Source organism: Onthophagus taurus, chromosome 1, assembly GCF_036711975.1.
Source record: "Onthophagus taurus isolate NC chromosome 1, IU_Otau_3.0, whole genome shotgun sequence".
Classification (NCBI taxonomy): Eukaryota; Metazoa; Arthropoda; class Insecta; order Coleoptera; family Scarabaeidae; genus Onthophagus; species Onthophagus taurus.
Window position 1 is genome coordinate 3,671,563 of NC_091966.1, and position 15,027 is coordinate 3,686,589.

The 15,027-nt window shown below is 32.3% G+C and overlaps 1 protein-coding gene across 9 annotated transcripts in view; it reads right to left on the minus strand.

Moving 5' to 3' along the window:
* LOC111418996 (ankyrin-3-like) overlaps nt 1-15,027 on the minus strand; it is a 101,865-nt gene that overhangs the window by 36,048 nt on the left and 50,790 nt on the right. For 7 of the 9 annotated variants that reach the window (XM_071194557.1, XM_071194552.1, XM_071194548.1 and 4 more), the window contains exons 6-11: nt 14,061-14,993; nt 13,848-14,003; nt 8,496-8,792; nt 8,078-8,261; nt 1,574-1,666; nt 1,095-1,226 (exon numbers count right to left, since the gene is read on the minus strand). In XM_071194557.1, coding sequence (XP_071050658.1) covers nt 1,095-1,226; nt 1,574-1,666; nt 8,078-8,261; nt 8,496-8,792; nt 13,848-14,003; nt 14,061-14,993 — 1,795 coding nt within the window. The remainder of the gene's footprint in view (nt 1-1,094; nt 1,227-1,573; nt 1,667-8,077; nt 8,262-8,495; nt 8,793-13,847; nt 14,004-14,060; nt 14,994-15,027) is intronic. The other 2 variants (XM_071194575.1, XM_071194568.1) reach the window with 1 other exon arrangement.

A 15,027-nucleotide genomic window follows, 5' to 3' on the forward strand; every position in this document is an offset into this window, starting at 1 on the left:
CATCTTTAATAAGTTAAGCCAAAGTATGATGCGCCTAGCTGTGACTAAATTTAAACAGCATGGCCATCTCTCGGAGCATTTCTCGAAGTCTGGCCTACTAAATGTTGCTAGGGAAGTTCAACAAATCGTGGTTAATTAATTGGTTACCATGGTTACTCATAGCTACTGCTATTTTTATCATTATACAAATTTGAAGTAATTAAACTTTGAAGTAATTTTTCTCGAAAATTTTCTTATGTAACCAATATTAATATTGACTGTACTAGATTCAGAAAAAAATCCTCTTTCATATTTCACAATAAAAATGGGGGATTGCCATTTAAAAAAAATATCGATGACGCCATAACTCGTTTAAAAATGGTGGAAAAAAGTTGAAATCTACACCAAAAAATTGCAAAAAAATTATATCTCTAGACCCCTTTCAGGGATTTTTCCATAAACCGGTTTTTATGATTTTATCGCCTATATGCGTTACTTTACGGACACACTGTATATCGAGAAAAGTTAGAAAAGGTGAAAATTAGATAAAATCGTGGTTTTACGTTTTGTTAATGATGAATTACATGAAATCGTTTTATATCTTGAGAGCTATAAAAAAGCACGGGATTCGGAACGTTGAGAAAAAAAATTTCAGTATAAAAGTTCTTCAGTATAAACAATTCTTTACTTATAGTCAATTTAATCTAAATTATTTTTGTCTTATTGGGGGCTAGACTTTCGAGCGTCCATACGTGTATAAACAACGAGCCGAACATGGTGTCGTTCTTAGGACTGCATAAGATTAATAGAAAAAAAATTGTGATCGAGCATTTTATGACTTCGATAGAAAAAACTATGGCGAATCTCATGATGTACAGATCTTAATAATCGAGTACATTGTTTACGAGTTATGAATATTTTAAGTTTTTTTAAGTTTGAAGTTCTCAACATTTTAGCGTTTTAGTGGAATTCAAAGGAGATTTCGAATTTCGTATTGGCCAAGCATTAAGCTTTCGAATGAGATATTTTTTATCAAAATCGGTTTAGAGGTTCTTTTGTTACAATCAAAATCATGTCTAATTAGGGGCTAACTTTACATAAGTTTTTTTTATTACCCATAGAATGCCTATATTCGCTTTTTTCGTCGTTGGTTACATCCATCCTTGAGTCATCACCGAATGATTTCATATCATCTCCTCCGGACATGTATTTGTATTGTTGTTGATCCCCCAAGATAGGATCCTCACCTAACAGAAAAATCATTTTAATTTGTTCTTTTAAAATTAATTTAATCAATTATGAATTAAATTTAAACAAGCTAAATTAAAATAATTAAGCTAGACTAAAATGATAAAGCTAAACTAAACTAAAATAATAAAGCTTGCTAAAAGCTAAATAAATAATAAAAAATGTTAAAGATATATTCAACAACAGATAAAAAGAAATCTATAAAAACTAAGTGTAAAGAAAGAAAGAAATGAAATCAAGCACTACTTCTTTCACCTCATGGGTTATAATTTGTGATCAAGATTTTCGAATAATATAAATTAAAAGAATTTAAAAAAAAAGTAGTAATAGAGTCATCTCAACTTACGTGTGTACGTCATTTGTCCTTGATAGTAAGGGAGGTAGACGTACTGAACATGCGGAGGTCGACCATAAGCCACTGGTGGCTCATCCAATCCGCCTGCATGCAACAACCACCACCAAATAACCCACCAAATAATTTTTTAACCACCCATAAATACAATCAATTTTACACTTTAAACAGTGAGAAAAAGAGTCCCAACCCAGAAGGTGATACAATCATTCAATTTAAAAGTGGAGGATTTCTATTTTTTCTTTTCTAACTCTAATTTGAATCTAACATAATCATCTTGTATTGGAAAAGAAGTGTAGATAAAACAAAATCTTACCTTATTATCGATTAAATGTTAGATATAAAATCGATCAATAAAAATAAATTTTTTTATTGGAGACATAAATAACTGTAGGAATTAGAACGAGCGTTCGTGTTGTGTTTGGGCAAAGGTTTGTTGCTATTTCGATAAGGAGTATGATGAAAAAGTTGGGTTAATGTGATAATTACAGCGAGATGTCGAACTTATTAAATGTTATGAAAGAAGATTTGGTTATCTTTTAATTATTTTTATCCACTGTAGTACCAAAACACTATTGCAGAATGTTATTAAAAAAAAATAAACGTTCAAATGTAATCATTCTCAGTACAAGTTGTTTAGAGTTATTTGTTAGATACAGATTGAAATATTTAAATTTAATCGAAACAAGTAATCAATTATTTCGATCATAAATTGAAACATATATCATACTATTGGGGTTGCACAACTACTTTTTTTTTCAAAAACTAGCTTTTTCGAATCAATATGGGGAACACAGTGTCCGTTATAGCTCAATAAAAATATACAACAATCTAGCGCTGAATAACAAATAAAACTAGACTAACACTAGCACTAGAACTAACACTAGACCTAGAACGGCTGGTAGGTGATAGGTAGCGCTTGTTAGCATAAAATATCAATATGTTGCATATTTTTATTGAACTAAAACTTCAGACGCACGGCTAAACCCGAATGTTTCTAGTTCTAGGTCTAGTGTTAGTTCTAGTTTTACACTAGCACTGTCACTAGAACTAACACAAGATCTAGAACTAGAATCATTCGGATTTAGCCGTCCTGAAAGAGGTGCGGCTAAATCCAAATGTTTCTAGTTCTCGGTCTAGCATAAGAAATGTTGGCGAACTGAGTAAACTGGAATATTTCCGTGCATTTTCGATCAGTACTATAGTAAATGCATTTAAAAAGCCAGGAATATGGCCGATCAATAGACTGTTTTTTTCGGTCGAGGATTTTATGGACTAACATTCAAATTAATACTTCAACTTAAAAAAACACTGACGAAATTGATGAGGTGCCTAGCATATCGGACAATAACTTGGCTATAGAAAAAAATATTGCAACGCGAAACAGAATTTCTATTCAAGAAGTTAGACCTATTCCTAAAATTGGTGTGTTGAAGAAGGCTACCAAACGCAAAAAAGAATCAAAATCAAAAATATATACATCAACCCCGGAACTGACAGCAAAGGAATGCTTAGAGCTGGAGAGGAATAGAAAATTGTCCATAAAACTTAATAAACAAAGGGTACTAACAATAAGACCACTAAAAGAAATATATTTGTCCAAAAACCTGTTATTAGTTCCTCAAGTGAATCTGACTTAACGATTTTCCACTTCTAAATTATACTGATTATGTAATAAAAGACGAAGATTTTGTGTTGGTTAAATGTTCTTCAAAAGCTGCATTTTATTATTACGTTGGGAGAGTAATTTCCAAACATTTAAATGACTACTTTTTCCTAATGTTGATGACATTGCGAAAAAAGAGAAGACTTTGTTGCCGTTATACCAATGCCAACAACTGCAAAGCCAACAGTACAATTTTCGGGGTTGAGATGTTCGTTAGCAATACTTGAATAAATAAATAATTTTAGATATTCTTTATGAATATGTATGTATATATTTTGCTATGGGTTTAATCTACCTCAGGACATGGTTGAATCTTCCCCATATGCGGGGTAGCTTCAACCATTTGTAAGGTATTTTTAATAAGTAACAAGTATTTTTAAAAACTACTTGGAGTAATAATATTTTATTTGAAACTAAAATTTCAAGTACCCAATACAAAGTAATTACATATAAATAATTCTTCTGTACTGAGTAATTACACGCGGTAGAACAGTGTTATTGAATCTTATCATTTTCCAGAAATTTGTACACAATTTCGATTTTTATAAGATTTTGCAAAATTTTCCAAATATATTTAGAGATTTTGCAACAATTTTAAAGGATTTTTACAGAAATTATACGAATTTCGAAGAATATCCAAAAAAGGATATCCATTAATAACATCTAAGATTTTAACGATTCTCAAAGATTTATATTAGCATTTCCAAGTATTCTCATAAGATTTTCAAAGATACCAGCCGAATTTCTCAGGATTTTTGAGGAATCCAACGAGTTTCCAGAGATTCTATAGATATTCAGGTTTTCTAAAAGGTTTTATGAAAATTTCCAAACACATTCAAGGATTTTGTAGCAATTTCCTAAAATTTTCAAAGATAACCAAATATGTCTAGTGATTTCAAGGAATATCCACAGATTTTTAGGAATTTCTTTGAATTTTTGAATGTATCCAAGGTTTTTGAATGATTTTTAGAAAAAATGGAAGGATTTCCAGAGATATCTATGGATAATTACGAATATCAAGGATTTTTAATTCTTCCCAGATACTTATGTAAGCATTTCTTAGTATTTCCAGGAGATTTCCAAAAGATTTCAACGGATTTTCAAGTATACCATAAAAATTTCTCAAAATACCAGAGGTTATCCAGGATTTTGCAGAGATTTCTACAGAATTTCAAGTTTTTAGAAGATTTTATAGGAATTTCCAAACATATCTAGGGATTTTGAAACGATTTCCAATAATTTTCATAGTCAACTGGGTATTTCTAAAAATTTTAAGGAATTTAGACACATTTTTAAAGATATACATCGATTTTACGGATATCTAAACATTTTTGAGTGTATCCAAGGTTTTTGATTGATTTTTAGAAAAATTGGAATGATTTCCAAGGATATACAGGGATTATTTCGAATGCCGAGGATTTTTAATTCCTCCCAGACACTTATGTAGGCATTTCTTAGTATTTCTAGAAAATTTACAAAAGATTTCAACGGATTTTCAAGTATACCATAAAAATTTATCAGAATACCTAAGGTTATCTAGAATTTTGCAGAGATCTCTACAAAATTTCAAGTTTTTAGAAGATTTTATAGGAATTTCCAATCATATCTAGGGATGTTGAAACGATTTCCACTAATTTTCATAGTCAACTGGGTATTTCTAAAAATTTTAAAGAATTTGGACATATTTTTAAAGACATCCTTCGATTTTAAGGATATCTAAAGATTTTTGAGTGTATCCAAAGTTTTTGATTGATTTTTAGAAAAATTGGAAGGATTTCCAAGGATATCCAGGGATTATTTCGAATGCCGAGGATTTTTAATTCTTCCCAGACACTTATATAGGCATTTCTTAGTATTTCTAGGAAATTTCCAAAAGATTTCAACGCATTTACAAGTATACCATAAAAATTTCTCAGAATACCTAAGGTTATCTAGAATTTTGCAGAGATTTCTACAGAATTTCAAGTTTTTAGAAGATTTTATAGGAATTTCCAAACATATCTAGGGATTTTGAAACGATTTCCAATAATTTTCATAGTCGACTGGGTATTTCTAAAAATTTTAAGGAATTTAGACACATTTTTAAAGATATCCATTGATTTTACGGATATCTAAAGATTTTTGAGTGTATCCAAAGTTTTTGATTGATTTTTAGAAAAATCGGAAGGATATCCAGGGATTATTTCGAATGTCGAGGATTTTTAATTCTTTCCAGACACTTATGTAGGCATTTCTTAGTATTTCTAGGAAATTTCCAAAAGATCAGAATACCTAAGGTTATCTAGGATTTTGCAGAGATTTCTACAGAATTTCAAGTTTTTAGAAGATTTTATAGGAATTTCCAAACATATCTAGGGATTTTGAAACGATTTCCAAAAGTTTTCATAATCGACTGAGTATTTCTAAAAATTTTAAGCAATTTAGATAGATTTTCAAAGATATTCATCGGTCTTTACAGATATCTTAAGATTTTTTTGGTATATCCAAGGTTTTAGAATGATTTTTTAGAAAAATTAGAAGGTTTTCTAAAGATATCTAGGGGTTATTACGAATGTCCACGATTTTAGTTATTCCCAAAGATTTAGTACAAGATACAAGTATTTCCAGAAGATTACAACTGATATTTTAAGCATACCATCAAGATTTCATAGCATTCCTAAGATTATCTAGGATTTTGAAGAAAACATTAAAAAATTGTTATTTTACTTACTATTAAAAGTACTGGAAGTAGGTTATTATTCATAGTTCTTCAAGTACTTCTTATGTCAAACAAATAATAAGTATTCAGTACATTTTAAGATAAATACTGAAAGTACAAGTATTAACAACCTACAATTTACTGGCAGTAAACTACTTAAGTAAAAAAGTACTGAATGCTTTACTTGCAGTACATTTTTACTGCAAGTAGCTCAACTCTGCCCTTATTATTAAGCAATGTTGCATTTTATGTGGGACAGTTCAAGTGTATAGTACTTTCGTAACTATAATTACTGCATTCATATATTGCGAGTTATATGGAATTCCCGGTAATATCGAAAACTTTAATCGTTTAAAAAATCGTATTAAATCAATTCGTTAACGAATCTTAATGAAATTATCAGAATAGATTAAAAATTTTTAATATTTCGATTTTTATAAGATTTTGCAAAATTTTCCAAATATATCTAGAGATTTTGCAACAATTTTCTAAGACATCCTGTTATTTCTGAGTGAAGCGAAAGCTTTTAAAGGTTTTTTACAGAAATTATACGAATTTCCAAAAATATCCAAGAAAAAACAATATCCATTAATAACATTTAGGATTTTAACGATTCTCAAAGACTCATATAAGCATTTCCAAGTATTCCCATAAGATTTTCAAAGATACCAGGCGAATTCCTCAGATTTTTTGAGGAATCCAAAGAGTTTCCAGAGATGAAAAGTTCCAAATACATCCAAGGATTTTGTAGCAATTTCCTAAAATTTTCAAAGATAACCAAATATGTCTAATGATTTCAAGGAATATCCACAGATTTTTACGAATTTTTTAGGATTTTTGAATGTATCCAAGGTTTTTGAATGATTTTTAGAAAAATTGCAAGGATTTCTAAGGATATCTAGGGGTTATTACGAATGTCCACGATTTTAGTTATTCCCAAAGATTTAGTACAAGATACAAGTATTTTCAGAAGATTTCAACTGATTCCATCATGATTTCATAGAATTCCTAAGATTATCTGGGATTTTGAAGAAAACTTTAAAAAATTGTTATTTTACTTACTATTAAAAGTACTGGAAGTAGATAAACTACTTGTTCTTCAAGTACTTCTTATGTCAAACAAATAACAAGTATTCAGTACATTTTAAGCTAAATACTGAAAGTACAAGTATACCTACAATTTACTAGCAGTAAACTACTTAAAGTAAAAAAGTACTGAATACTTTACTTCCAGTACATTTTTACTGTAATATCGAAAACTTTAATCGTTTAAAAAATTGTATTAAATTAATTCGTTAACGAATCTTAATGAAATTATAAGAATAGATAAAAGAAAGCGTATTCTTTCTAATGGTGTGATAACCGCATTCATAAATAACTTTTAGTTCTTGAGATAATAAATTTTGAACTGAATCATGTGTTCTTTTTAATAGTATTCCTGAATTATAAAATTCAATTATTTATAATTTGGATTACATCACTATACTTAATTGTGCACATACAGAATTTATTTTCGAAATTTAAATTTGATCTTCATTAACATTTAAATTTATTACTTCAAAAATAAATTAATAGCTAAAACCAAACATAAAAGTTAAACTCTAAACGAAAATAATCTTTTTGGAAATAAAAACATCACGTCTTACGGGATAATTTCCTTTAACTAAACAAAATCTAAAACAACCTTTCACAAGAATTCAATGCATCTGAATTCAACACCAGATTTATGTTACTTTTAACGTTTATTATTTTATAGCAATTTATATCATATATGTTTTTAGCAATAATATTTTGATATCACAGTTCCTTCTTTTAAATCAATACAAGACATATTCTAACAATTATTTAATGCACTACAAGTTTTTAGTGAAGCTTATGACAGTGAAAAAATAGAGATCAACTTCTACATACACATGTTAGCGATAAAATTACCTCGATTAAAAATAACATTTTTTTAATTAACTTTAACAAATTAAAAAAATGTTATTTTTATAACCATACCTTTCGCTTGTTAAAAAAAGAAACAGAAAAATGTTAATATCCTCACACATCACAAATAATAGAAAAAAACACCTTCAATACATTTACTTAAGTATACACATTTTTTTTATGATTTTATTTATACTTTACTTACCTCCTTCGTCTTCTGAATCCGACATAAACGTTTCCTGCATACCTTCGGGGGCAACCACTTTGTATTTCTCCTCGATGTTAATGGTGGTTGTGGTAATGATATCCAATTCAGTAACCACCTTTAATTCTTCAACAACGCTAATATATCCAAGTTTATTTGCGATTCCAAGAGCCGTTTGTCCATTCTAACCAATAAGAACAAAAATAAGAATGGTAAAGAGTAAACTCAGGTTGATTATCAACTGCCAAGGTTATTACAACATTCAATAAAGTTGCCAAACTGATAAAAAACATTATCACGTAGTGTTTGTCTTTGATAACGTATCGAGAACGGGATATATTAGTTTAGAAGCACTTGATACATAAAATTTTTAACAACAAAAGCAATTAATTATTAATAAAAAAATCTTTTTACTCACGTATGTAACAACATTGGGATTTGCTTTATTCTTCAATAACAAATTAATAACGAGTACGTGTCCCTGTTGGGCCGCTTGATGAAGAGGCGTGTACCCCGATTGAGTAACAGGGTTCACTTCAGCTCCTTGTTCAATTAACAATCGGACCATATTGACGTGTCCCTGATGACAAGCGATGTGAAGAGGTGTATAACCAGATTTCGTTCTAGAATCTTTTAGGGCTCCAGCTCGAAGCAGCAACTGAGCGACCGGAACTCTATCTTCTTGGGCGCAAAGATGGAGTGGTGTCAGACCATTCTGAAAGGAAACCACGGAATGAATAAAAACTAGTTACTTAGGAATTTTTATCGAATTTTTTCGATTAAAAATAGTTTCGTGAATTCGTAACATTCATTATCTCGGTTATGAGTTATGAGTAAAGTTAATTATTGGAAATTAAAAATTATTGCTAAAATAAAAAAAAAAAGATACCAATTTTGAATGGGTTTTGAAGAATTTTCGGAATAGATTTTTTAAGTGGTCGAGGCGAGTTTCAAATACAAACTAAAAACCCGAAACTCTACGACGGGTTCATGATTATTTCTTATTGATCAGTTCGTACCAGTCTCGTAAAGTTTTGAATTTATTAAAAGATCCACGCGATATTTATCTGAGATGCGTGATTTGAGATCTTAATTAAGAAAATTGACGATTAATTCTTTGTTTCATGTTTTTGTTTCATATTATAAGAAATTCTGAGAAAAACTTAAATATTATCAAATTTGAGTCAAGTTAAAAATGCCATCTTGTTTTATTTTATTATTCATTATCTTGTATTATGTAAAATGGGGTTGCAAATGGGATTTACACCATAGGAGTTGAAAATTAAAAATTGTTTTCGAAATTGAGCCTATCATATATGATCTGGAAAATTCTGACATCGATAATAACAATGCAGATTTGATGATATACTTTGGAGTTAGATTGCATTGCGATTTAATTGCACTGGAGTTTCATTGACTAGCTTTAGGGTTAGCTTACCTTGTGGTTAAGTTGCTTTAAGGTTTGCTTTCTTTTGGGTTGAATTTTGATTTGGAATTCTTGATTAAGATTTAGGTTGGGTTACTAAGAATTGGGTTAATTTGTTTTGGGGTTACCTCAAAGTAAGGTTTAATGTTGGCTTAGATTTGTGGCAATCTTGAATCATAATATTGACTTTGATATTAGATAAGCTGGAAGAGTTTGCTTGTTTTGGATTTGCATTGCTTTGGGGTTTGATTTTCTTTGGAGTTGGGTTTTTTTTCGAACAGAATTCTTAAATTTGTGGCAAAAAGGTTGGGTTGCTTTCAAGTTGCCTTACTTTAGTGATGGGTTAAATGTTTCAGACTAACAAAAAACAAAGAAAAAGCTGCCAGGATACCAGAAAACATCGCCAGAGTGACTGAAGTAATCACCAAGAGCTCCAGTCCATCGTCGCTGTGCGTATCCAAGTATTGTTTGAAGAAAACCCGAATGCAGTAGTAATACTGAAAACTTTTGCTATTGGACCTAGCATATTCACGAAAACCCTCTCTATACTGGGCGTGTTTAAAGAGTTAGGTTGCTATGAGGTTGACTTACTTCAGTGATGTAATCAACTCTGGGTTGAGTTGCTGTTACGTTTACTGGCATTGTAATTTGATCACTTTGGATCACTTACGGTTGGATTGATTTGTTTTGAAGTTAGGTTGGATTGATTTCTTTTATTTTTAAGAAGAGTTCTGAATTTTGTGGCAAAAAGGTTGAGTTGCTTTCAAGTTGCCTTACTCTAGTGATGGGTTAAACGTTTCAGAATAACAGAAAACAAAGAAAAAGGTGCCAAGACACCAGAAAACATCGCCAGAGTGGCAGAAGGAATTAAAAAGAGCCCCAGTCCATCTTCGCTGTGCGTGTCCAAGTGTTGTTTGAAAAAAACTTGAATGCAATATTGATACTGAAAACTTTCGCTATTGGACCTTGCATATTCACGAAAAACCTCTCTATACTGGGCGTGTTTAAAGGGTTAGGTTGCTATGAGGTTGACTTACTTCAGTGATGTAATCAATTCTGGGTTGAATTGCTGTTACGATTATTGGCATTGTAGTTTGATCACTTTGGATCACTTAAGGTTGGATTGATTTGTATTGAAGTTAGGTTGGATTGATTTATTTTATTTTTAAGAAGAGTTCTGAAATTTGTAGCAAAAAGGTTGATTTGCTTTCAAGTAGCCTTACTTTAGTGATGGGTTAAACGTTTCAAATTAACAGAAAATAAAGAAAAAGCTGCCAGGGCATCAGAAAACATCGCCAGAATGACAGAAGGAATCACCAAGAGTCCATCTTCGCTGTGCATATCCAAGTGTTGTTTAAAGAAAACCCGAATGCAGTATTGATACTGAAAACTTTCGCTATTGGACCTTGCATATTCACGAAAAAGCTCTCTATACTGGGCGTGTTTAAAAAGTTGGGTTGCTATCAGGTTGACTTACTTCAGTGATGTAATCAATTCTGGGTTGAGTTGCTGTTACGTTTACACGCATTGTAGTTTGATCACTTTGGATCACTTAAGGTTGGATTGATTTGTGTTGAGGGTAGGTTGGATTGATTTCTTTTATTTTTAAGAAGAGTTCTGAATTTTGTGGCAAAAAGTTTGAGTTGCTTTCAAATTGCTTTACTTTAGTGATGGGTTAAACCCTTCAGATTAACAGAAAACAAAGAAAAAGTTGCCAGGACACCAGAAAACATCGCCAGAGTGGCAGAAATAATCACCAAGAGCCCCAGTCCATCTTCGCTATGCGTATCCAAGTGTTGTTTGAAGAAAACCCAAATGCAGTACTGATACTGAAAACTTTCGCTGTTGGACCTAGCATATTCATGAAAAATCTCTCTATATTGGGCGTGTTTAAAAAATTAGGTTGCTATGATGTTGACTTTCTTCAGTGATGTAATCAATTCTGAGTTGAGTTGCTGTTGCGTTTACTGGCATTGTAGTTTGATCACTTTGGATCACTTAAGGTTGGATTAATTTGTTTTAAAGTTAGGTTGGATTGATTTATTTTATTTTCAAGAAGAGTTCTGAAATTTGTGGCAAAAAGGTTGAGTTGCTTTCAAGTTGCTTTACTTTAGTGTTGGGTTAAACGTTTCAGATTAACAGAAAACAAAGAAAAAGATGCCAGGACAGTCAGAAAACATCACCAGAGTGGCAGAAGTAATCACCAAGAGCCCCAATCCATCTTCGCTGTGCGTACAATAATAATAATAGATGTTTATTGATGATGCCACAAAGAATTTACAAGCCCAAAAAAAATACAAAAGTGTATATAAAAGTAAATAAAATAATAAACACTCTGAAATTATCAACAAAACCGGACTTAATACCAGCGCGTTATCAAAAAGAGCCGAGTCAATGCAGACATAGCTTGTCTGCTATTGTTTTTCATCGGCCCTTTTATAATAGAAATAATAAATAAATTGCTTTCAAACAAGATAGCACTAACTATAATTAGCCTAAATTAGTTAGCAATGAAAAATAACAATAATAAGGAATAATAAAAAAAATAAAACAAAATTAAAGAAAAAAACATAGAAAAATGAAGAAAAGGTTGAACAAACTGCCGCGAATAATCTCCCCCTGCCCTGTTAGGTCATATAATTTAGAAATATAAAAAGTGAAAATTACCTCTTAACAAGACCTTAAATTTAAATGCTGTTCTACTCAATCAAAAGAATTTTTTTATAATTTGACTTAAAACTTTGCTCACTCAGCTGCTTGATTGAATCAGGAATGCTATTCATAATGAATATGGGCAGAACAAGAGCTTCACATAATTGGATTTTCAAACGTTGGTTAAGTAAGCTCCTGTTACTGTACAATAATTTAAGCGTCACGTAGGCTCTGCGAATTAGTGAATGGCCACGGAATCGGAGTGCGGTATCAAGACGTATACCCAAATTGCAGCACTCGTCCGCAAAATTCAATTTAACACCACCCACTCCGATATTTAGAGATCCCTTAATCCTGTTCACCACACCACCACTCCTAAATACCATAACTGCTGATTTAGACGGATTAATAATCGAACAATGATTTGAAGCTTCGTGGGCCAATTTGTCTAAATCAGAATTGATAGCTCTTTCAGCCTTATCAATGTCATTCTCATGAATGAGTAATAGACCTGAGTATCTTCAGCATACATGTGAGCAGTGCAATAGTCTAGTACTTTTGGTAAAGCAGCCATATAAATTAGAGTAGAGGGCCAAAAATTGGACGCTGCGGCACGCCTGAGGACACCATTGCTGCTGAAGATTCCTTTCCATGAAGCTTAACAGTTTGTGACCGATTCAGGAGGTAACCAGTAAAAAACTTTATGGCACCCTTCGAAAGGCCAATATGGTGGAGTATTGCTAAGAAAGTGGGGTGGTGAATTGCATTGTAGTTTGATCACTTTAGGCTGGATTGGTTTGCTATAAGGTTGGATTGATTTGGAGTTGGTTTAGCTTGCTTCTACCATACGTGTCTTGTTTAGATTACATTTGGATTTGCTTTACTTTAAGGACTTGATTGCCTCGTTTTGAGGTTTGCTGGAATTACAGCTGATTCATGTTGTGGTTGAGGCCGTTTGAGTTAAAACGTCTTACAGTTAAACAGTTATTTTGGGCTAGATTGGTTTGCTGTAAGGTTGGATTGATCTGTTTTGAGGTTACTTTGGATTGATTTAAATGTGGTTTAGCTTGCTTTGTGATTGAGTTTATAAAACAATTCTTCCATACGTGTCTCGCATTCACTTTCACCCAACGTTATAGGTTGGGTTATTTTGTAACTGAGTTTTTAACATTGTGGCTAAATGGTTTGGTTGCATTGAGGTTGACTGATTTAAATGTTGAGTTCCTTTGCAGCAAAGTTGCTTTGAGGCTTTCAAATCAAAAAATCAAAATCAAAAAGCAAGCTTTGAAATTGAAATACTTTGTGATTAAGTTCCTTTGGAGTTGAGTTGGGTTGCGTTAGCTTTAGGACTAAGACTGAACAAGTCATTACAACTTGTTTTACAGATTACATAATTAAAGCATCAGTCAGCAGAAATCTAACAGCATCTAAACCAGAGAACTAAAAGAAACCACAGATATAAACGGGATCAAGAACCAATCTGTAAAAGATTCAAGCTTCTGTTATAAGATACTCTGCATAAAAGATGGCAGCAATTATTTCTTGCAACCATCAATAATCTACAAACTTGGTGGAAACAATAACCACACAACCTAACAAACTTGCTATCAATAAAATTATTAAGTATTAACCATGTCTAAAAGTGAAATGTAAAAAAGACTAATGCAAATGACGAATCATGGTGATAATTACCTTTGCTTCCCGATTTGGACCAGCTTGATGTTCCAAAAGTAACGATGACATATCCGAATGACCCTCTTGACAACTAAGATGTAAAGGAGTAAATCCAGCTTTCGATTCTGCATCAGCTTTTGCTCCATACTCTAACAAAGTTGTTGCAATATCCATCTAAAATTAAAAAAAAATCAAAACAATTACCTATAAAAATTATAATAATATTTTTACTTGATTCTTTTTAGCTGCAATATGTAAAGGAGTATGCCCATTCTTAGCGGTTGCATGAGGAGAAGCCCCTTTATCCAAAAGTAACAACGCAACAGGTTGATGATCATAATGAGCCGCAACGTGCAAAGGAGTTACGCCATTTTTGCCCTGAGCATCAGCGGGGGCATCTCGTTGTAAAAGCAATCTAGCTACGTTTAAATGTCCGTATTTAGCTGCTAAATGAAGAGGTGTTAATCCTTTCTTGGTGGTCGCTGTCAAATCTGCGCCGTGATCTAATAAAACGGAGGCAACCTCTTCTTGACCTTCTTTAGCTGCTATATGTAGTGGCGTGTACAAATCTTTCGTGGTGGCATGCGGTTGGGCTCCGTGCTGAAGGAGTAACATCACGATATCAACGTTTCCAAGTCGACTAGCGACGTGAAGAGGCGTTTGTTCTTCTCGTGCTCTAGCATCTACCACCGCTCCGTTACGAAGAAGAATTCTTATGATGTCCGTTTGATTCGCCCTTGCGGCTAAATGTAAAGGAGTTTCACCCCTTACGGTTGGAATATCTGGACTGGCGTCGTGTTGAAGTAAAAAAATAACGATGTTCATGCACCCCATAAAACTGGCTACGTGTAAAGGAGTTAATCCGCTTTCGGTGGTCGCCGATATACTCGCTCCGTGTTTCAATAGTAACTCAACCATTTTATTGCGACTTTTTTTGCACGCTATATGAAGCGGGGTAAATCCGTTTAGGGCACGTGCGTTCGGATCCGCTCCACGTTCTAAAAGAAGTTTTGCAACTCTCACGTGGCCGCAATGAGCCGCTACGTGAAGAGCTGTTAAATAATCCATGGTTACTTCATCCACTGGGGCACCGTGAAAAAGAAGAATTCTTGCTGCGTCGACGTGTTCACCTTGAGCTGCCATATGAAGAGGAGCTAACCCATTCTAAACAATAAAAAGTGATCAATAAAATATTTAA